The 21859-nt window shown below is 44.8% G+C and overlaps 8 protein-coding genes across 8 annotated transcripts; 3 read left to right on the top strand and 5 right to left on the bottom strand.

Moving 5' to 3' along the window:
- Positions 1 to 3841: 3841 nt before the first annotated feature.
- Positions 3842 to 7254, top strand: VTP01DRAFT_6773 (uncharacterized protein; the record flags this gene model as incomplete). The annotated part of the gene is made up of 5 exons (XM_069385711.1): positions 3842 to 4395; positions 4458 to 4604; positions 4672 to 4982; positions 5050 to 6633; positions 6704 to 7254. 5 exons carry the CDS (start codon positions 3842 to 3844, stop codon positions 7252 to 7254), a joined length of 3147 nt encoding a protein of 1048 aa, XP_069243146.1.
- A 343-nt stretch (positions 7255 to 7597) lies between these two features.
- VTP01DRAFT_6772 (uncharacterized protein) lies at positions 7598 to 9091 on the top strand (the record flags this gene model as incomplete). Its single annotated transcript, XM_069385710.1, has 6 exons — positions 7598 to 7643; positions 7714 to 7792; positions 7857 to 7928; positions 8019 to 8138; positions 8201 to 8562; positions 8715 to 9091. 6 exons carry the CDS (start codon positions 7598 to 7600, stop codon positions 9089 to 9091), a joined length of 1056 nt encoding a protein of 351 aa, XP_069243145.1.
- Positions 9092 to 9289: 198 nt separating this feature from the next.
- On the bottom strand, positions 9290 to 10302 carry VTP01DRAFT_6771 (uncharacterized protein; the record flags this gene model as incomplete). Its single annotated transcript, XM_069385709.1, has 2 exons — positions 9290 to 9858; positions 9942 to 10302. The coding sequence occupies 2 exons, from the start codon at positions 10300 to 10302 to the stop codon at positions 9290 to 9292; spliced, it is 930 nt and encodes a 309-aa protein (XP_069243144.1).
- A 935-nt stretch (positions 10303 to 11237) lies between these two features.
- On the bottom strand, positions 11238 to 12887 carry VTP01DRAFT_6770 (uncharacterized protein; the record flags this gene model as incomplete). The annotated part of the gene is made up of 3 exons (XM_069385708.1): positions 11238 to 12181; positions 12258 to 12396; positions 12453 to 12887. The coding sequence occupies 3 exons, from the start codon at positions 12885 to 12887 to the stop codon at positions 11238 to 11240; spliced, it is 1518 nt and encodes a 505-aa protein (XP_069243143.1).
- A 631-nt stretch (positions 12888 to 13518) lies between these two features.
- Positions 13519 to 14735, bottom strand: VTP01DRAFT_6769 (uncharacterized protein; the record flags this gene model as incomplete). Its single annotated transcript, XM_069385706.1, has 5 exons — positions 13519 to 13632; positions 13703 to 14074; positions 14138 to 14239; positions 14303 to 14563; positions 14625 to 14735. 5 exons carry the CDS (start codon positions 14733 to 14735, stop codon positions 13519 to 13521), a joined length of 960 nt encoding a protein of 319 aa, XP_069243142.1.
- Positions 14736 to 16573: 1838 nt separating this feature from the next.
- Positions 16574 to 17908, bottom strand: VTP01DRAFT_6768 (uncharacterized protein; the record flags this gene model as incomplete). The annotated part of the gene is made up of 8 exons (XM_069385705.1): positions 16574 to 16637; positions 16699 to 16752; positions 16820 to 16998; positions 17079 to 17246; positions 17312 to 17543; positions 17602 to 17683; positions 17744 to 17821; positions 17884 to 17908. 8 exons carry the CDS (start codon positions 17906 to 17908, stop codon positions 16574 to 16576), a joined length of 882 nt encoding a protein of 293 aa, XP_069243141.1.
- Positions 17909 to 18672: 764 nt separating this feature from the next.
- Positions 18673 to 21172, top strand: VTP01DRAFT_6767 (uncharacterized protein; the record flags this gene model as incomplete). The annotated part of the gene is made up of 6 exons (XM_069385704.1): positions 18673 to 18747; positions 18821 to 19070; positions 19144 to 20449; positions 20514 to 20708; positions 20770 to 20982; positions 21040 to 21172. The coding sequence occupies 6 exons, from the start codon at positions 18673 to 18675 to the stop codon at positions 21170 to 21172; spliced, it is 2172 nt and encodes a 723-aa protein (XP_069243140.1).
- A 102-nt stretch (positions 21173 to 21274) lies between these two features.
- Positions 21275 to 21630, bottom strand: VTP01DRAFT_6766 (uncharacterized protein; the record flags this gene model as incomplete). Its single annotated transcript, XM_069385703.1, has 3 exons — positions 21275 to 21365; positions 21442 to 21550; positions 21612 to 21630. 3 exons carry the CDS (start codon positions 21628 to 21630, stop codon positions 21275 to 21277), a joined length of 219 nt encoding a protein of 72 aa, XP_069243139.1.
- Between the last annotated feature and the right edge of the window lie 229 nt (positions 21631 to 21859).

Raw genomic sequence — 21859 nt, 5'->3', positions numbered from 1 at the left:
ATTTTTGTGGTTCAAGAATACTCTTTGATAGTCATGCATATAGACGCTACAGCGATGCGCAGGAGTGGTTGGATGCGTTAACTGGTAGCACTATCCTAAGCATGATGGGGACCCCGACCAACCATTTCATTATCATCATCATCGTCTATCGGGGGTTTGTTGAAACAAGCTGTTGCCAGTTAAAACCATCGGAGTGGTAACTCAGAATGCTTTACTCTCGGATCCGTGTACCAGAAAGTTTTTTAGTCTCTTATTTTTGTAACACTAACTGTTTCCAGTCTTGTTTGCACAGACATTTTGATCGTAGCATCTGAATGTTCTACAGCTGCAACAGAATCATTTCTTTCCTTTACGCGCTGCCAATGTATAACTCCAGAAGGTTTCATCTCAGAAAAGCTGCGATTGACTGTCAAGGAAGCGTCTTAGTAGCACGCTACCGTTACACATTTCTGTCCGTTTGATGCCCCTTGGTCTAAAAAAGAAGGTGGAAGCCAAAATGCATGAAAGAACCAAACATATGTTCCTATTCTTTTCTAACAGGTCAATCGCCAGACCTAAATATTTGTAAGTACACAAACTCCTTGGCACCGGTAGTTGCTTTACTCATTTGTACGCGACATGCGGTCCGTCGTGTGTAACTCACGTTTGTTTACCTTTCTCGGAACTCGGTGATAGCCACTCTGGTACATGCCACGTCAAGCCATCGTCTTTGCAATCAAGCAAAAACTGTTGCTAAATACAATTTAGCTTGTGCAAGTTCCGAAAGCTCGGCTAAAATCAATGCTAAATGTAAGCTCGATATTTCTATCGTAACGACCGGAACGAGCGGTCCCAACTTCGAAGTGCGCGAGAAAAGAAAACAAGAATTTACAAATAAGGAAGCCGACGCCCTGCATATTCGCTCTAACGCTAAGAAAAGTATACGATTTAAGCCATTTATCCGGCGACAGATGTTGAAGATAGCAATGGTAAGAAGGTTATTGCAATAAGCTTTCGATATACTATAGAAATGGAAACGAGCGCTTCCTGGCCCATGCTCTTGAGACCGAATGATGCTAGTTTCTTAGGATTATTGTGCACCTTGATGGCCATTCCATTATACTCAAAGTTTCAAATATGAAGCATCGTGCTTTTTGTTTGAAAAATTGTCTCCTTGCATGACATATACTATGTAGTATGTAACTTGTATCTCTTAAAATTAGCTCGTGCTTACACCAAACAAGTGCGTGCGTGACGCAAAGAGTTTCCTGTGTTTCGCCTCTTGTACGTGCAAATGGTCGATGCATTTTCCACTGATTTATTGCTAGAGACAAAACCCTTCATGGAGTCGCTCATTTTCAGAACCTTTTTGTCATTGTTTATTAAGATCATACCTACGTGTATGGCTAACACTAATTGCCTCATAGCATTATGTACAATCTAGTGCCAGACGGTGAAAGTCTTAGACAAGTACGTTGCATACGGAGTTGTAGCGAAAAGAATAGAAACCGTGAACATAGGTGAAAGAGTCATTATGTCTCATAGGCCGTTTTGAAAGCCCAGTTGCCAATACCGTGCTCATCATCCTACTAAAGATGGTGGCAAGTAAAGCGGAATAACGCTTGTAGTACATAGTGGTTAAAGCTACATTTTTAGCAACATGCTTTGACCAGACTCCCTTTACGACTTTCTGCTTCAATTTCGGAATGCACGCAAGAGATGCTTAGGCAGTGAACAAGGCTATCCAGAGGGCTGACTTACACATATAGAGCAATATCTATGGTCTCTTGCGGAAGAATGCCTTGGACACACCAAAGTTTTATTTATATAATTGGAAGCAAAAGGCTGAAGCAACTATTTCAGCCAGCCCGAACGGGCAGCAGTCTTTGCAAACTCAAATAGCATACACCCCGCTGTTGTATCTGGGATCTCTGACGGAACCATCGCTTCATATCGATGCATGCCGCGTCAAGTTGTACAAATAGCTATTGTCCGAAGCTGCCACAACATCGTTGCGATCTCGATTACTTTAGCTCGTCGATTGTATCTAGTTTCCCGCGGCAGCGGGGATGTTAATGCTTTATTTAGAAATAGTCTTCGTGACATCTATTTCCATCCGCAATTTGCACCTGATTCTATGATATACGATATCTTATGTAAAGTCTAGAGATGTAATGAATATATTCCAACATGTGAATCACAGTTTTTGATATTTCTATATGTGAGTGCGCGCTTACAGCGATATGACAAGCGTCAGAAAAGGATAAATTTCAGCCAGGCTAGCGCCGACAGAAGGTAGCAGCTCAATTCAAGGATATTTTGGTCCCAATGCCAACACTTAGTCATAAGATATTAACGAGATTTATCAGGTCAAAATACTGTTTCGTTGCATGGATAAATGAGTTTCAGCGCATTTTATTATACTTATTGGCATTTTCTGAAAATATGCAGTTCGGAGTTTTGTCAGAATGAGCCTTGTAATACTGTGTGAGCTAGTGTCGACTTGTCAGTCATCCCCAAGCGAAATCAAGACCAACAAGCAAGAGGTGATAGGGCAGTACTAGGTGGCGCTGCTTCCAAGGACAATCCGGCTTGGTCCTGTCTGGTCCTGTCTGAGTGCAGATATCGCATTCGAGCCCGAGTCGTATGCATTTGGAGTTGCATCGGCTATACTATTTACTTTCGACGCATGCTGCAAGCAGGACCGACGATGGCGAGTCCCTGTTTAATATGGTAATAATTGCAAATTAGTGCTCGTGAGCAAACTGAACGTGACGCGGCAGTTCGGCAAGAAGCGATCACTTGGCATCCAATAGCTACGATTTGCATCATAGCGGGGATATGGCCACGAGATACCGCCAGAAGCGAGCTCCGATTCTTCTGATATGTTCTATGTAGAATCAGCTTGCGAACTACGCGTATCCTGCGTCACAGGGAGCATAAAATACAGTAGGCTGGGAATACATTGCAGCTTAACATATGACACCCCGTTTTTGAAACACTATGCACCATCTGCTTATGACAGACTTTTGGAATGAAATTGATTGAAAATATGACATGTTAATCCTTCTTTTTGGTACCTGCAATCGTTATTTTAGAATCGTACGTTTGCATTGTTCAAAGTGTTGTGTTTGGAACATTCGCTTACTCCTGTTGATCTCCGCTGGACAGTATCGGGTACTGCTCCGAGATCGTCCCTGGAACGGTGTAACGAAGTACAAGCTACATATGAAATGTATACATTCAGATCGGGTTAGGTTGTCTGTAAATCTTCTGCCGAGTTCCTTTGTATAGACAGCTGAAATTTCACCTAGTTTCTTGGTTTATTGATCTTTAACGGAAGGGTAAACTTTTGGATATTTTGATCATTGTAGATTCCATTGGGGTCGCAATCACACCGAACGGGGCAAAGTTTTCGCGACTAATTTTCGCTGCAGCAGAAGGTTTTGGCGAAAAATATTCTACCGATCAACTAAGATGAAGAGCTTGAACAATCAGCCGAAGAATTGCCCAGAAATGGACAATTTTTATCATGGCTTTTTCTTTTGCCGATGACCTCTTTAGGAGGCAAACAGATCGATGGATCCATATTGTCCGTGCGTCGAAAGATATGTCTCTAATTAGCAAAGTGGAAACAATAAGTAAGGTTTTGTTGACTTGAATAAATTGCAGAGGTTTATTCTGGAGAGTAAAAGCAGTAAAGGAACAAGATATTTTCTTGAGCCTGCTTTAAATGATTTGAGCGGATCAAAATCAGAACCGATGCTGTAGCTTTTCAAGTTGAGTTTCAGCAATCCCTCGCGTATATAAAGGAGTCTGATCTTGCCAGTGCCTTTCCAAAGTATCATTTATATCAGCAAAGATGCCCAGCGTCACCGAACAGCAGCAAGAACCTTATATAAACTACAATGCTGTAACAAATCTCCTCCGCAAGCGAAGCCAATTGTACAAGGAGAGACCCATGGTTCACTACGAAACCCCGGATGGATCCTTCAAGACTCTCACATTCGAGCAAGTGAGCCGCATTACGACTAGACTGGCAAAGAAATGGGCCCCTGAAGTGAGGGATGTTTCCACGATGGCATTCTTGGCTGATCATTCAATCTTCTACTTCATTGCTCTTATTGCACTCTTCAAACTTCGCGTACAAGTCATGCTGCTATCCCCCCGCAACTCAGAGGCTGCTCACATTAACCTTCTAAACAAGACGAAGGCATCTCATCTCATTGTATCCCAGAAATATGCCGACATAGCACACAAGGTTGTCCAGAACGTAGAGCAGAGCCACGAATGCAAAGTCAAGGTCCTCGCACCTTTCAACTTTATGGAAATTCTTAACGAGTCTTCACCAGACGAAGACTTGGACTACGACTTTTCTGAAAAAGACCGTTCAGAAGTTGCCGTCATTTGCCAGAGGTACGCTAATATATCATTAAGAAACTCGAGCTGCGTATTTACATGATTCATGTCTCAATTAGTTCTGGAACTACATCGCTGCCTAAGCCGATTTACTTGACCAACGAGTATTTCCTTTATGATTGGCAACTCCAAGCAGAATCAGTCGCAACAAACTTTCCTGAACTTGCAAGCGGTCCTGACGATGTCCTGATGACAGTATTCCCACTGTAAGTGTTGCTCTGCCGGATTTTATTACATGCTTGAACATTGTAATTTCTAACTCATCCGGTGTAGCTTCCATATCTTTGGCATTCACATCCATTTCTCGCTGCTACTTCGCGGTGCAAGTGCTGTGTTTTATGAACGTCTTCCGCCCTCGCCAAAGCAACTTTTGAATGCAATTACATACAACCATGTTACCAAGAGCGCCTTGCCCCCTATTTTACTTCGCAATTTGGTGACTTACTTGAAAGAGACAAAGGCTGATATAAACCCGTTGAAGCAACTCAAGTACATCATCTACGGCGGCGCTCCTCTGCCCATTGATATCGGTAGATGGTATCATGAGAATGGAATCAATGTCTGCAACGTCTATGGCACAACTGGTAGGTGATTATCCAATTATCAAGATGATGAGCATTTGCCTAACAAACGGATTTTCCCGGGCGATAGAAATGGGAGGCAAAGGTATCAGTGATTTCAGCGGCAAGGATGGACACGAACTCTGGAGCAAGGTCAGATTTATTGAACCTTTCCGACCTTACCTTGAGTGGGAGCCCTACGACAAGCAAGAACGTATCTACCACCTGGTTATCAAGGCCGGATGTCCCTATCTTGCACGCAACGTTGCCAACCGCGAAGATGGAAGCTATGCCACAAGCGACTTGTTTCGCGAGGATGTTCCTGGCTCTGGCTATTACACCATCTTGGGTCGCAAGGACGATACACTGGTCATGGAGAATGGCGAAAAGACCAATCCGCTCATCATTGAACACACGATTGCTGCCGCAGAGGCAATTATCAACAACTGCTGTATTATTGCAGAGGGTCGCCAGTGCACTGCTCTCTTGGTTGAACTCGATCCCGAACGAGCACTCGAGTGCACCCCGCAGGAAATGATTGACCGTGTCTCTAAGGCTGTCAAGGAAGGAAACAAGGTCGCGCCCAACTACAGCACGATCCTGCCTCAAATGATCCACATTCTTCCTATCAAGAAGAAACTTGCTGTCACCGACAAGGGAAGCTTGAAGCGCAAGGAAATCTATCAGCAAAATGCAGATGTTATTGAAGCTATGTATGACAACTTTGCAAAGGGCAGCACCAAGACCAACGGCACTGTCAATAGCAAAGATCTGGCATCTTTTGTCATCAACTCGGCAGCCGAGAGCTTGGGTGTGGATGCATCCGAGCTCGCTCAGAACAAGGACAAGTCTCTGTTCGACTATGGACTCAACTCGCTTTTGGCTACCCAGCTCATGAATACCTTAAACCAGTATGCCAACGACTTGCCCAGCAACTTTTTGTACGAATATCCTACTGTTGACTCCATTGTCAAGTATATTCAAGGCGGGGGCAAGAATAAAAAGACTACCGAGGATCACTATCAGGAAACTCAAGAAATACTCAAGGACTATTTGGCTCGCGCCGACAAGGACTTTGATAAGATACCTGCAAAGGCTCCTCAGGTTCCTTCAGATGGTCACGTTATTCTGCTCACCGGCGCAACTGGTTCCCTCGGATCGTTCATGCTTCGTGATATGCTTCAGTCTCAACAAGTCAAGAAGGTATATGCCTTGGTTCGCCAACGGTCCAACGAGTCTCTTTTCGGCCGCCTCGAGAAGGCATTTCGCGATCGCCACCTTGACACTAGTCTTTTGCAGACGGACAAGTTGGAAGCTCTGCCGATGACTCTAGAAAAGCCAAATCTCGGTTTCAGCCAAGAACAGTATGATGCACTCAAGAAACAAGTGACTATGGTTCAAGCATGCGCTTGGCTTCTTGACTTTAACCAACCCATCTCCCACTTTGAAAAGGAGTGTTTGCGTGGTCTCTACAACTTGCTCAAGTTTGCTTATCGCCCAGAGAACCCGATGCATGTTCACCATATCTCCAGCGTCAGCGCAGCTGGCGCCATGAAGCTCGATGCTATCCCAGAGACAATCACGCCTCAAGACCCTCACGTTGCTATGGCTATGGGTTACGGCCAATCCAAGTACATTGTTGAGCACTTGTTCGATTACCTTTGCAAGGAAAAGAGTATGTAGATTCTCATCGGTTTATTCTTCTTTATCGTATACTTACCATTTCTTTCTTCTTCTATATATAGACTTCCCTTGTATCATTGAACGAATGGGTCAAGTGTGCGGCGATACTCTCAACGGCGTCTGGAACACCAGTGAACAGTATCCGCTCATGATGGTCGGTGGCGGCAGCCAGCTCAGAAAGATGCCCGACTTTGGCACCATGGAACTCGACTGGCTCCCCGTTGATTATGCCTCCGTTAGTATCTTCGAAATCATGCTTGAAACCGCAAAGTGGCAAGGATCTGAAGTGGCCGGCAAGGTCTTCCATATCGTCAATCCCAAGACGGTTACCTGGATCGATTTACTGGAAGCTATGAAGCTGGGCGGCATCCAGTTCGAAGTTATACCTGTTGCTGATTGGGTTCAAGAGCTCAAGCAGCATCCAGAAAACCCTGCATATCGTCTGATGACATTTTATGAAGCTGCACACGGTGTACTGCCCCACTGGGAAACTAGTCTCACTACCCAAGTGTCCGATTCTCTCGGCAAATCACCTGCTCTCAACACCGAGCTAGTTAGCAAGTTCTTCAACTACTGGCAAAGCGTTGGTTTCTACACCCCAGCATCTGCATAAACATGCAAGTGCAAACAAATTTGATACCATCGATTCCCAATTCCTCCCCTAAGACATCCGTCATCCATACACTGCTGAATATCGTTCTAGATACTTCCGTTGTCAACTAGCTCAACAAATAAATAACACATGCTTGATCTTTGCAAAATCTGTTTGTGCCCGCCTTCAATTCATTTAAATATGCCTTGACTATAAGCTCTATATTTCGATGTGGCGTCCTTCCAAGGATATAAAATATAGCTGATTATCGAGAGGAAGCCTGTTTTTAAGGTTTTCACAGGATGGCAAATTGATTAAGAGTTTTTCCCCACACTTTTTCCTCCAGCTCCAAATCGATTTACGCATGCATATGATAATGAGCTCACGCGTTTTGGGACAACGTCTTTGTAGTACGCCTCACAAACTACCACTACCTTGCACATATCTCATATCCTAAACCGTTCGTAACCTTTGTTGTAGCAACCTCTCAACGACTCATTCAGCATCGCAGCATTATGGTACCTGCCGCATCAGCAAAAGGCATTCGACCGTCTGCAACGTAAGGTGCTTTTGCTTTTCTGCTTGCATTCCGTTTATTCACTCTATATATACGTCCGTTCCAGTCTCATTGTCGCAGCACCTTACATAGGTAACAAGCAGGGCAAAAGTGACTATCGCGTCTTGATGATGAAAAGGTAAAAGAAGAAAAAACGAGTTGCGGGAGGGGGGGGGCAAGTGCTGTGAGAATTGGCTGATTGACGTATTATATAATTTTTGGCATGCAGAAATGCGAAAAGTAGTTTCATCAATGCGCATGTATTTCCTGGCGGCGTTGTTGACAAACACGATGATGCATTCCTGTGGCAACCTATTCTCGGCTTAAGCAATAATGCGAAACAGCAGGAGTAAGTTGGGAATAGTGACAGTCAAATATCTGGGTATCTCCTAAGACATATCGTCTGTGCAGGGTGACACACAAGATCTGTGCAATTCGCGAAACATTTGAAGAGTCTGGATTACTCCTGACGCACCCTCCAGCACACACAGTCTTGCAAGACTCTGTGAGAGAAGAATGGAGACTTAAAGTGCACGAGGATGCCTCGCAGTTTAAAGTATTGTGCGAAACGTTCAAGTTGACGCCGGCCGTGGATAAACTGCTTCCGTTTGCAAATTGGATCACTCCAGAGGCCGAAAAACGACGCTACAATACCCACTTTTTCCTGACGATGCTCGACGATGCATCTGTGACCAAACGTATAGAAGGCGAAGCTGCTTTGGCCGCTGATGGCAAGGAGACTGTACAGTTAGATTGGCTGACACCTGAACAAGGTAAAGAAAATTATTTGGAAGAGCCGGGAGGAGGAGGAGGGAGACCAGAGAAAGAGGTATCCATCGTGTATGCATCCCCTTTGGGAGAGGATTTGCCAAGGCGGTCCAAGGATTCCGTATTCTAATATCTCCTCTTGTTTTTTACCATGCAGCGCTGGACGCAAACAATGACAAGAAGATCGTCCTATTTCCACCACAATGGTACACTTTAAAAGTATTGCACGAAGCAGGTGCGTTTGCACAGCTGGAGCAAGCAGGTATCGGCGCTCTCCGTAGACGTGATGGCAGCGTATCCACGGTTATGCCGCAGATGAACCCCACTCCCGAGAAAGAACCTATGGCAAAGGAAGGTTTCCATGCGTATCTAGCGTATCCAGGAGACGAGACCTACCTGGACCTTGTAACAGGACAGCCTACAGGAACCAAAGGACAACGGCATCGTATTTACTTTAAGGGACGAATGGAGAACTATCGTATCGAGAAAAATGTTGATGTTTCAGACATTGTAGCCGGAAAGGCCAATCTCTAGTAGTAGCGACCACGATAACGAAATCTTTTATTTATGAACTTTTTTGGGTTTCCCAAATTAGGACGGGAGGGGGAAAGTATGTATATGGTACAAAGGTCAAAAGAGGGGACGACAGAGTAACGAACGCATTTACAAAAGATCTCAGGCCGCACTCACACATACTACGCGCTCGTGTGGGAGCGAGGCATCGCAGAAAAGTTAGGAAAGTTTAGCAAGAGTCGCAAATTGTGATAAAGATGGCTCAATAGACGACGGTTTATCAGAGTGACCAGCCAGCTGCGTAATTTTCTCCAAAAGGTCATCCCAGCTCTTGGTTTTATGGTCCTCATCACTGCTGCCGAGTCTCAATTGACACTGGGAAGCGGCGAGTGTATTTTGGTTGAAATGTGTGAGGGTCGTTGCGACGTGTGCCTGGGTCGTTTCAAAGAGGGCCGGTAACTCTTTCTCAAAGATTGTTGAGAGAGCAGTCTTCAGCTGGTTTGCCAAGTATACATCCAGTGCCGAGAACAGGTCCGTCGAACGGTTCGCGAGGCATGCATAACGGACGACTGTTGAGGATGAAGATGATATTGATAGTGATGATACCGATACTATGTCTTGTTCAGGAGAAGGTGGAGCTGATGGAGGAGAAGCATCAGCAGCATTGGCAGTAGCAGTAGCAGGGCAGATATCTAAAATTTGTTCCTGGATGTATCTTTGCAGTGTATACTTGTCCAGGCCTGAGGCATGTTTGCTCCACACGGACGGCAAATGGTCTTGAATGAATGCTACGGAGCAGTTTCATTGTTATTAATTGTCACTGTTACTGGCTTGACATATGCCGCTTTTAAGTTATTTTCCTGGTACTTACATCCAACTGCACCCTTCAGCTGCCCCTTGAGAATATGTACGTCGACTGGGGAGCAGTATTGGTCTCCGGTAGCGTCTACTTGTATCCGCGATTGGAACTGCTGTGATATTTCTTGAGATACGTGCGAAAAGGCCGTATCCAAGTGATCAAACAGTAGATGAGTTGATAAAAATTGTGCAAACTGCCGAGCGTCAAATTCATATTCTGGTTGGCTGATAACTAGCTGCCTCTGTTGCTGCGCTGCATTCTTGATATCCTGGTCAGCAATTCCGCCGCCGATAGGTAGAGACCAGCAGGACCACGGCGCAAAGGCAAAAAAGAGTATTAATTTAGCCACCAATGTGGTAGGCGTGCGTTTCATGGAAAAAAATGTATAAAAAAGCTGTAAAAATAAGGGAAAGAAAAAGTGAAGAACTAGGTTTACGTTAAAAAATTAGTTGAGGAATAAAAAAGCTGAAGGCCGCTTCTAGATCGAGACCTGGTAAAAGAACTCAATTCGGGGAAGAGGAGAAGGAGATGTTAAGGAGCTCTTGTTCCTCTGGAAACGAAAAAGAATGAGGAGGCGGTATTATCTCATTCGCTCTATTCGTACATAACATATTCTTTTTATTCAGTACCAGACTAACAACAAGCTCCGTCTCATGCAATGAAGGAGAAGACGGATGGGAGAACAAAGAGCGTCTATGTATTGTTGTTCATGTCGTCATGCAGAACACTCTTTTTTATTGGGCTATTGTTGTCAGTCGTCACTGCCACGCATCCAACGGCAGCCGATTTCCTTCACTCAGGGGCTGCAAAAAGGCACCGCAAATGCCCAGACATTCTGTTATTCAAGGTAGCCATCTGTAAGAAACAAAGTTGACGAGTTGAAGCCGCCACCCCTTAATCCGACAAACGCATCAACTCAGCAAGAACAATCAAAACCACGAGTTATTCTTTTTTTCCATCCTGAATGCAGGGCTTTTTCACGCTTTATAGATTCGATCTGTAATGTGCCAAAGAGGATGTGAAAAGAAAAAAAAAAAAGAAAAAAAGAGATTATAGAAAGGGAAAAAACCACAAGTGGAGAAAATTCCCGCCAAAACAACTAAAGTTGTTTTCAATAGAGAAAGAGTTAGAGGAACGCTGAGAATAAAAAAGAAAGAGAAAGAAGAGAATAAAGTGAATAGAAGAGAAGAAAGAAAACGATATAGGTTATAGAGAGACAGAGAGACAGATAAACAGAGAGAGGAAAAGGGAGGTTAGAAACGACAACTCGATGATAGCAAGTTTGAGCAACTAAAGCCAATCCTTGAATTAATAGGCGGCGGCAGAGCTGGATGCGCGGTAGGGATGATATTCGAAACGCCAGTCTGCGTCATGAGTAGTTGCGGTGGCAAATTTCGAAGGGTGGAAATCTTGCTTGTAAGACGGAGGCGCTTGTGGCTGCAAGGCTGGATTGGTGATACGAAATGTCAGCCTATCGGATTCAGTGAATCCAGGGGGAGGGAACGGAGCCGACGTGCAAGTGGTGGTGCTGTTACTGTAGGATTGGCCGTAATCCACCGACTGTCGCATGTAGCCAGAAGGGTGGTACATGGACGGATTGCCCGATGTATGCGAGGGTTTTGGCAACAGGGGCAAAGAAAGACGTTGAGAAGAGTGTCGTCTGTTGCTATCGTCAGGAGATGGAAGACCAAGGTCACCGAATGCAGACAATCTGTTCTGCGAGGGAGGATTGAAAGACATGAAAGCCTTGAAGAAAGATTCGTTGCGGCTGATCGGCGGAGGCGGTGCTGTCTGTCGATGAGGACGGTACGAGAAATCACCATAAGCATTGGCATCATTATCTTGAGCGTGAAGAACGTTATGCAGGCACATCTGGTGCGCACGGTCCTGGTTGTTCACGCTGAACGTAGGCTCGTCAATAGCCATTTCATGGATTTCTTGCACAGGGTTCTCGCGATAGTATCGGAAGCGTTGCATCCTATCGAGATCCTCACATAGCCCCAGTCGCAGAAGAACCGATCGGACTAGCTCATCGCGTAGACGATAACCTTCAAAGATCATCCTTTTGACTGTATCTCGACAATCATCCAAAGCGCGAGTCCACTGATCATATTGTTCCTTGCGTACAAACAAGCTGTACCCAATCGCCTCCAAAAACTCGGCCTCCATGGTGTTCAGGTCCACTAGTTTCAAACCGGAAACCTCAGACCAGGTTTGGTTGGTGTAGGTACTGTCATCTAAAAACTTGTTGGCTACATGATAGGCAGTTTAGTCCCAGTCCAGATAGATAACATAATAAGGAGAAATGTCCAGTCAATCAGAACTTACCCAACATCAGCGCAACAGTGAAGAGACGATATTCGGAACCTTCCGCGCCCTCAATGCCTGGGTTGGAGCGTAGCAGCACAGAGATATACTTGAGTGCCAGATTTACGGCAGGCTCGCTGAGTTGGGTAGCGGTCAACAGCTAAGTATAGTTAGTTGAGTACGGCGTACGTATGCAAGAGAACAGGGATTAGCTACCTGCAGGCAGAACTTTTTGAAAGCTGGATTGGGTTTGCTGGCATCCACAGGCAGGTTTTGATGGCCGTTCAAGGGCTGAATTGACATCCTTTTGCGTGCATGCCACATAAGGTATGTCATTGATGCCGCAAAATCAGCAAGCGCCGGGATCACGGGACTGCATGCGGATGTTGCGGATGATGTCTCAACAAGCGGCAGCAGACTCGGGAATGTGCCCAAAGCAGGGTCAAGGGAAGATTGACGTTTACAAGCTGCAGCTGCATTATTCATCATCGAAGGAAGACTGTTCATCAACGCATTGTGCGCTTGCTGGTACGTATCGATGAACGGAAAAGCAGAGGTCGACGGAAGACCAGACGGGTGACCGTACGACTTTAACCGGTTGTTAGCTGGGAAAAGCTGATAAGGGTGTGCTGGCTCCAATCTCAGTTGCATTTTGGAGAACTGATTGACGGAAGTCGGCTCTTCACCGATGATTAGAAGATCCACGAGGGAAGGTACCGCTGGCGGTCGGCAAGTGTAAGAATCAGACGACGGTTGCTCTCCTGGACTATTTGCTGCGCGATTGGGGCTCTCAAGGAACAAAAGATCTGTAAAGGAAGAGAGAAAGAAGTGAGGAAGTGAAGGAGGACTTTGCCCAAAAAATTTTCTGGTTTTTCCAGCTGCGGCGCCGCAACGCGTTCTTCCAGCTACAAGGCTCCTTGAGTACGATGCCTCTTCCACCCCCTCCCCCCAGTTTTTCATGGATATACCGTCAAAAGCTCCATGTGTTGCTCTGAAATCACTAAATGATATATTGCTTTGATCATGATGACCAACCCTGGTCAACTAGGCCTACGTTATTCAAGTAGAGCGTGATCGCAAGTCCCCCGGTGATTCGCGCATGTGAAGGTGTACGCGTTTAATCCCTTTCCCAAGCGATATTCCTCGTGATTCCTTCCCCACCATGTATTCCTTTAAAGCAACGTTGGAAAAGAAAAGCAGCTTACACAAAAGTTTGTATCGGGTTTCCCATGTGAATGTGAATTTTTTTGTGAGAGGGTAAAATCGGCTTAATATTAGGAGTTTATTTTGGGTATGGGCCATCCTTGGGCGGCGGTACAGGGAATGCGTTGATGTCAGTGTAAGAGGAAGTAGCGGCGGCCGTTGCCGGTGTACTTCGGCTACCTCCCCGAACATCCTGGAAATTGCGGGATTGATATGTCAATGACAATTAGCAACGTCATTGCCCAGTGCGCTGATTCACGTACCTTTTGCAGATCGATGACTTCAATTTCCATCCTTTCAAAATCCTTTTCAAGCTGGGTCACAATGTCGTCTTTCATCCGGAGTTCTCGCTTCAGAGTCTCGATATCCTCCTCCTTGTCGTTCAACAGCTCCCGCAGCCGGTCTCGCTCAGTTTGCAGTTCTTCAATCTCTTTTCTTAAAGCCGCATTTTCTTTCTCCATGACACACGCTAAACTTCCACTTGAATTATGAGACTGAATCGAAGGTCGGCATATATGTTGAGGTTGCGGTCGTTGCTCTTCACTCTCCGGCGGTAAAGTAAGCACCGAAAAGCCTTGACTGAGAGGTAAATTGGTGAAACAACATGTCTTATCGCATGTTGCTTGTCCTTGGATCTACACGCAAGTTTAGTGAGTAACATCCCACAACGTCTCTGAGCACATACTTGCGTTCCATACCTGACGATATAGTAGATTTACAATCTGTACGAGATACTCGTACTCAGGACCGACAGTGGTCATTTTGCGTATTTGCTCGTCGCGCAAGCGATTAAGCTTCTCCTGATATCAACGTGTGAGCTGCATATGCAGATATGCACAGCAAGGTTCCACATATGTATCTACCCTATGCGTATCTAAATCGTCTCGCAATAACCGGTTACTGCGCTGTAGTCTGACATTTTGTAACTTTAATTGGCTAATTTCTTCTTTGAGATCCGTCGTCTGCTCATCAACAATTCTGTCGCTGTCAAGTTTAAGGATTCGATTGGCTCGTAATAATCGTATGTTACTAAGCGTTAACTTTTCATTTTCGTTTTCTAGCTGCCGTAGTCGTGCTTCGACGTCGCCTGATTGTGCTAGCTTTTTGGCTTGCCCTGCCACAGGCTGATGACATTGCAACGTCAGACAAAAATATGGTTTATGCATAGTCAAATTCTCGTAATACCAATGATGGAGGAAGGGAATCGTGCAGAGGTATCGAATAATTACTCAGGTGTTTATCTTCCGGGAAACTCTCCCCAAATGACGTGGAGAGAGGTAATGAATAACGCTGCATCGTCTAAATGAGTGGAATGGGCAGTAAAAGAGCAACCTCTAAATAAGTTCGTTCACTCGGCGGTTCTTGAAAGAAAAGGGGCGAATGATATGTGCCTGAATCATTGTCTCCATTTTTCAAGGAACCGAAATACTACGGCTTTTTCTTTGTATTGCGCTATTATATACAAAATGTTTGTTAGTTATCTTATTAAAAGCAAGTTTATTGTTTTCCCGCTTAAAGCGCATGCCACGCATCGTGTCGTGTCGGGGACAGGGCAGACGCGGGAACAGGGTAACAATACACAAACATGCATTTTGGAGGGGGGTGGTGCCCGGCTTGCACCGTAGGCAGTTTAACGTCATGCCCGGGATGGAGGGGATGCTTCTAGATACAGAGAGTTCCTTGGATAGATCGACATGCACTTGCAAGCAGGAATATGTCACATGGCCCACGCACCATAGAAGATTAGGATGAATCTGAGCATACAACTTGGAAGAGCAGAGCTGGCGAGGAAGAACTGGAGGAGGACAACAGGCAGGGCACCATCATCTGGAAGCAACAGCATGTTTCGAATGATTTGTACATAGCACACCAGGAGATCGAAACAAACGAAATGCTGCGACATAAGTTTGGTGGGGTTATCTTTGACGCTAGAGCGAACGGAGAATTAGTTGCAGCACTAATGAGTTTGCTAAACCACGCAGCACATAATAGAAAAAAAAACGTCTGACTCTATCTTTATTGTATAAAGAACATTCAAAGTTAAACTACAAGGAAACAAATAAAGGAGAATAGAGGAGTGGTAGAATGGATAGAAGAGCAGAACGTTAGTGATGAAAGAGCCAAAAATCATAATGTTTCTGATACCTACAGCGACTTCACACCTCCCCGAAGGGAGGGCTGCCGGAATATTAGGCCGTAACTGACCATAGATATTGAAAAGTATCATTTAAAACTCCCAGATTGCCCGGCGACGACCCCACCCCGGGTGCAGTCATCGCCTACGCACATGAATGGAAGGAGCGTCGGGTGGGAAAGATGACGGAGAAAGAGGACGAAGCAGGACGGAGGGCGGAAGACAGAGTGGATGAAGATGACAAGGAGGATTCTATCAAAAACATACTGTGAGAGAGCGAAAAGTATTCAATCAGAGCAAGGTTACTTTGGACTTGCCTGTGACGCAGAGCGTCTTTCACGCCTTGGTTCGGCAACGAATACGCCACGGTGCCAGAAGCAGAGCTCTGGCATTTTAATCTATTAATACGATGTATTATATGCGAAGTCCATGTTGCAACCTATAAAGACAGAACCCGACGAGAGAAAGGAAAAGGAGCGGAAGAAGTAAAGAATGAACATGATATCGAGCCTTCGGATTATGAAAATCAGAATGCTTCTGAAAGGAGTGTTATGGTGGAGAAAAGTCAATGATATCGACAACGGAGAAAGTACAGACTCGGATCATTCATGAGCTTCACCGAACCAAGTGCAGCGAGCGACGAAGCGTGAAAGCGCTTGTAAAAATTAACCGAAACGCAAACCGTGCGCTTGAAAAGTTTGCTTTACAAGTGCAAACTCCGTAGAGTGTAAGAAAATTGATGGTTGGTTCATCATCGCTAACGTTCTGCCGGTCTGCTTTCCTATCTTCCTACCTCGGTCCTCACTTCTGTACGCCTCTATCTTTGTAAGTTAACTTCAACGAAAACATAAAAAACAACATCAAAGTCCGTCCCTAAGCGCAAAGTACAAGAAGAAAAATTGTATTTTTACAGTGATCCTGGAAGCAATGGCCCTTTATTGCACAGTTTTCATGATCTAAAGAAAGGGAACAGACGAAACATTTGATATATAATGTTCTATTACATAAAGTGCTGGCGCATGAAATTAGATACGGTATCAAATACAACAAGCAGGATACCACCGCTAGAGTAAAACCAATTAGTAAAACGAGTTTTATCATTTGCAGTCTACTGTAGCAACTTACCCGGGACCGAGACGTAAAACCTTTGCTGTGAAGCCACGATACAAAGATGCAAAGCTACGACGAGTTGTCAATATCCCCTGATTGATGTGTCCGTTTATGTCTCCCTTTCTTATGTCCTTACCCTTCTTCCTTGGCGACGAGAGCCAAAGATGGCCAAGTCCAATTGTATTTCTTTGGACCTGTTCCGACGTGGCCTTGAATACGAGTTTTTACGACATCCATGGGGGTATTCAAGATAGTTCCGACGGTGCCACCAATGGTACCGGCGACAAAGTTGTTTGCCAGCTGTTCATTCTTTGTCTGTTTAACAAGGTTTAAGTTATTCCCCGGAAGGAAAATCAGCCGTTTTCTAAAAAAGAAAAATTCATCGCGTACTTTACCTTTGGTGTAGGCAGGAAGTCTCTTACACCGAAGATTACGCCAAAGTAACCGCCGTTCCAAGCTGCATGACGCCAGACAGTAGCTTCTAAACCATTGTACAATGCCAGTGGGCCCTCCTGTTTCAGAATCTTGAGGATTGCATCGAATGTGCCTGAATACCTTGCCGCCTAGAAATTCGTAAACTCGAACTGAGATATCTATTCCTTCCCACGAATCAAACATCCCGACATACGTTGGCCTTATCCTGCATACGAATCTTGACCAGTTCAAAAGGAACAATAATGGTAGCTTCCGTAACGCCTGCACTTATACCAGTAGCAATAGCGAGAGGTTGTGTTACTTTTTCCATGCCAAAGAGTTTCTTGTACAAAGCTGTGTATTGTTCGTTGGCAGCAAACTTGGTAGCACGCTTTGGTGCTTCGACCATAATGGGTGCAGCGATACCACGGTACAAGGTAGCAGGTCTAGATTCGTTCTACACGGTTAATAACTCGATATCATTGCAGGAGGAAAACGGCTTACCCTTCTTTCGCGACGATCTCCTTGAGACTTTGTATGATTCCCTTGTTGCCATCAGTGCTCAGCTGTGCGCGAGTCTTGACAACTAATATGTCCACGTAAGTATGTAAAAGTTTCGACTGGCCCTCTTTTGAGCCCTAGTTACCGTCTAAGGGGTACATTGTCAAGATCTCGGAAATGCCGGCTATGGCACCAGCGAAAAACTGAAAGTGAAAGGGCAATGCTAGCAGCAGAACAATGTCAGCTTAACCATTACTATTGCTCACTTCTATTTGAAGGACTTACGCTTTGGCTGTGCTTCCGAGGACATAATATATGCGAAAGGACAAGTGTGGGGGACCTGAAACGACGCGCCGACAATCTCGACTGATTTTTCGGATCCAGCGAGAAAAAAAGATCCAGCTGCTCTTTTTGCAATTCCAACGACCAATAGAAAGGTTCGTAAATCTTGATAATCATCGTCGAGTTTGGATCGATCATATCACAGTAAAGAAAGGCATCAGACCTATCGAAAGCAAATGCTACTTCTTCACCACGCTCGTGAAATTGCCAATAACCAAGGGCAAACACAAAAGTCACACTTCGTCACTCATACAAAGCAATTATTGATCTGCGTGCAAATCTATCAATCACAGTAGGGAAGGGAAATGTTACAAGTCCGTAGTGGCATCGCTCTGACAAAACCATATGTGGTCATTCTGTTTCAACGGATTGACGCGTGACAGCACTGTGGTCACGTGTCATTGCCATAATCTGGGATCCTTTACTATAGATCATCCGTCGTCTGCAGCGAAGTACATATTGAACAGTGACAAGACTAACGTAATTATCGATTCCGGTTTATTTCACTCGATGACCAGTCATTTATGTGATAGGTAAAGCAAATTTCCAAGTGGTGCATTAATCACACGAATCCTGCATGAATCTTGATCTGCATGTATTATTATTATGAATGATTGACGAAATTCGTAAAGTTCTCCCTCTTTCCCGAATCCTATTCCAACTGCTAAAAAAAAGTAGATTATCGCTTTTACTTGCTGCTCGTATCGCATCCACTAAAACTACTTGGAATAGATGGCATCATCTGCAGCGACTGCATCTGAAGACCGATCGAATCAGCAGATATCTCCCAGAAGCGAGATAACAGCTGTAAGTTGCTTGTGTATAAACCCACTACTTGTAATACATACTCATTATGCTAAAATAAATTTGCTGAACGTAGATGGATGATAGGAATGGGCAATTGACGACTATAGAGCAACAAGAATTGCTCGCAAAAATTCATTCCGTCACGCAGGATCCTCGTATCCGATGCCATGAGCTTATGGAACGGATCACTTACACCTTGCTCTTGTGGTATCGCATCATGAAAGACAAGCGTTATCGTTACTTTGGAAAGGAACATGAGCTCTGGGAACGTATCTATCACGGACTAGTCTTCAAGGTGCCTCAACTTGCTCCTTTTACAAGCCGTGAGTAAAGCTCTGCTCCTGCTCTCCGTGACGTAAGCAAATGGTAATTGCTAGCTGCTCTCCGTGTTTTTAGATCTTCTACCTCAGAAGGACACAGACGAGTGGGGATGGTCGTTGATCCAAAAGTTTACGGGAGAAGCTCAGTTTGTGGAATTCCTCGGATTATCCATCAGCGCAGTGGATGCTCTGATTAAAAGTAAACAGCGCAATTATACAGATGATACTGCTGCTATTGGTGAGCCGAGCAACCAAAAACCTCAAGCGCAAGTGTCCAGTGCAAGTGCGTTGTCTCCAAGTAGTCCAAAAAATGAACGCTTCCCAAGCAAAGAATCTACAAACAACGGACAAGGACCGTTGCAAGTACCTATTGGGGTCGAAGGAGCCACTCCAGAAGGCAAGGGGAAAGCACGCCTATCAAATTCGCATCAAACCGTTGTGCCGACATCAACAGATAAATCGATTCAAGAGGTACGGGGACAGGAAGTGAAGCAAGCAAATGATCAAAACCAAGACGTGAACCAAGAAAATCAAAATCAATATGAAAAATTGAAGCAGCAACAATCGAAACAAGAAGAGCGAACAAAGGAAATAATGGAGGAAGAACGAGGAATGCCCGTGGTGCAGGAAGAGCAGAAAGAAGCTGTGATGCAAAAGGAACACGTGGAAATGCTGCAAAAACAGGAAGACAAGATTCAACTGAAGCAGGCCGAAGAGTATGAAAGGATGTTCACCGACCTAGGATTTGAAATTCTTGAACGAATCGTTCACAGGAGCTCGATGATGCATAGCATGCAACAGTTTGTGATGTCCGTGGCTCAGGCGATTCGAGAAGCCGGCAAGCCTGCATCAACAATTACTGTTCAATCGAGCATCATCCACAATATTCTTCGCGGTTTTGCAAAGGATGAGAGTCTCGAGAAACAAGTTCAGCAAGTCATTATTGCTCTTGCAGATATCAAGCCTGATCATGATAGCTTGGCAAGACTCAAAAGAATTTGGAAAATTCTCGAAAACGACTGCGATGCACTCGAGACGCCACCTCAGGGAGAAAACGGCACATGGAAGCAATCACGAGCGGCAATTATGCGACATATGCAAGAGAATATGGCCGAGATTTTGCGCATCTTTGAGACCCAAATTTGGAACAACAGCGAAGCAGTCAGAAGAGCTATTCAACCTGCAGCTCTAGTTTTGGAACCATACTCTGGAGGATTTTCTCCATACCTAGTCAGACAAGCGCGTGCAATTGGTCGATATGTTTTTTGGGATGCACAGCATAAGCGAGCTACATTCAACTTGGACGCCTGGCACGACCTGCAGGTTGTTATTCCTGCTCTAGCCGAGAAACTCGGTCCTCTCTACATCGACAAAGCCAAATGGTAAGCAATAAATTCATATTTTGGTTGCCACATTTTGGAAAGCTAAAGATGGCCTAAAAAATAGTGATTTTCCAAACTACAATGTGATAATCGACGGCGCGCAAGTTCATCTTGGCAAATTCCTCCCGACAGACTTTGAAATCATTGCAAAGTCTGCCCCAGGCCAGTGGCAACTGTTTGAAGGTGAAGTCTGGCCGATGGAAGCAGGCAGTGCTGAAACCCCCAGCTCTTTCTTAAATGAGCGCCTCCTATGCCGATTGTAAGTGGCCATGCATGCATGCAAGTGAAATTGAATTCTGATGTTTTCAATATTTCCGTAGCAAGAACGCCGAAGTTACATTGCAAACCGACTATTTGTATAAGAAAAAAACGGGATTCCCCCTTTGGATGGATTATGGAAAGTTGCAAGCTGTCGTTGCAAACATTTGCGTGGACATCGTCTTAGCTCCAAATCCACAAAGAACTATCTCGGTCGAGCACCGCGAGTGCGAAATTGGGTCCCTCGCCATCAATTTTAGTGAAACACAGCACAAGTAAAGTTTCGAGGCATGTACGACCTACAAGGGTTGATGCTAAACTATTTTTGATAGAATTCTCAATTTTCTGCTCGAGCCGTACTTCAAGAAACAGCTTAAGCACACCATTGCCGAAAAAACAACTGTCGTTTTAACAAACGTTTTTAACCAGCTCGTACGCATGACAAACAACATCGAACGCGCATAAAATCAAAATAGCGATTGTATTTCTCTCAAAAACCGAAATAAAAATGTGAAATAGCTGTAATGAATTAAAATCGGTGTTGGCATAGTGCCGTATATACTAGTCTTAGAAAGGAGGCTGGTAGACATTAACCCAACCGCAGGTATGGCACTCGTAAAGCTGCTTCGTAGGTCCGCAAGGAATAAGTGGAATAAAGCTATTTGCAAGTCGTTTCTATCATAAGCTTTCTTGCAAAACAATGGAACGGGCGCTCCCTCGCCTAGTTAACTCACCAAAACGTAAAGCACTCGTTAGCTTTCACGAGATAGACGTCCCGTGCAGAGCAGTTAGGACATGTCCAGACATTGTGACCCGACCTACGCTTGAACTGATCGAAACCGACTGCGGAATGTCATGGTTAGTGATGAACACAGCTTGGTCGTGTTGAGAGCCTGGAACTCACAAGTAAAGCAAAAGAACATTGCTGCAGGATATTCAAAATCGGAGCACAATTAGAAATAGGAGGAGGGAAAATGTGAAGTGCCAAGGAGACCAAGTTGCGCGCAGTTCTTGGACACACTATCTGCAGAAACATTCACAACGGATTATATCGATATTCATTATCGATCTACAAAAAATAAAAAGCAAGATTACTCATCGGAAATTTGTATGCGAAACTGATGCCTCGTACCTTCACTCATGCACAGGTAT

Source organism: Rhizomucor pusillus (genome assembly GCF_041956525.1).
Source record: "Rhizomucor pusillus strain CBS 183.67 unplaced genomic scaffold VTP01scaffold_3, whole genome shotgun sequence".
Classification (NCBI taxonomy): Eukaryota; Fungi; Mucoromycota; class Mucoromycetes; order Mucorales; family Lichtheimiaceae; genus Rhizomucor; species Rhizomucor pusillus.
This window is presented reverse-complemented; position numbering and strand designations above follow the sequence as displayed.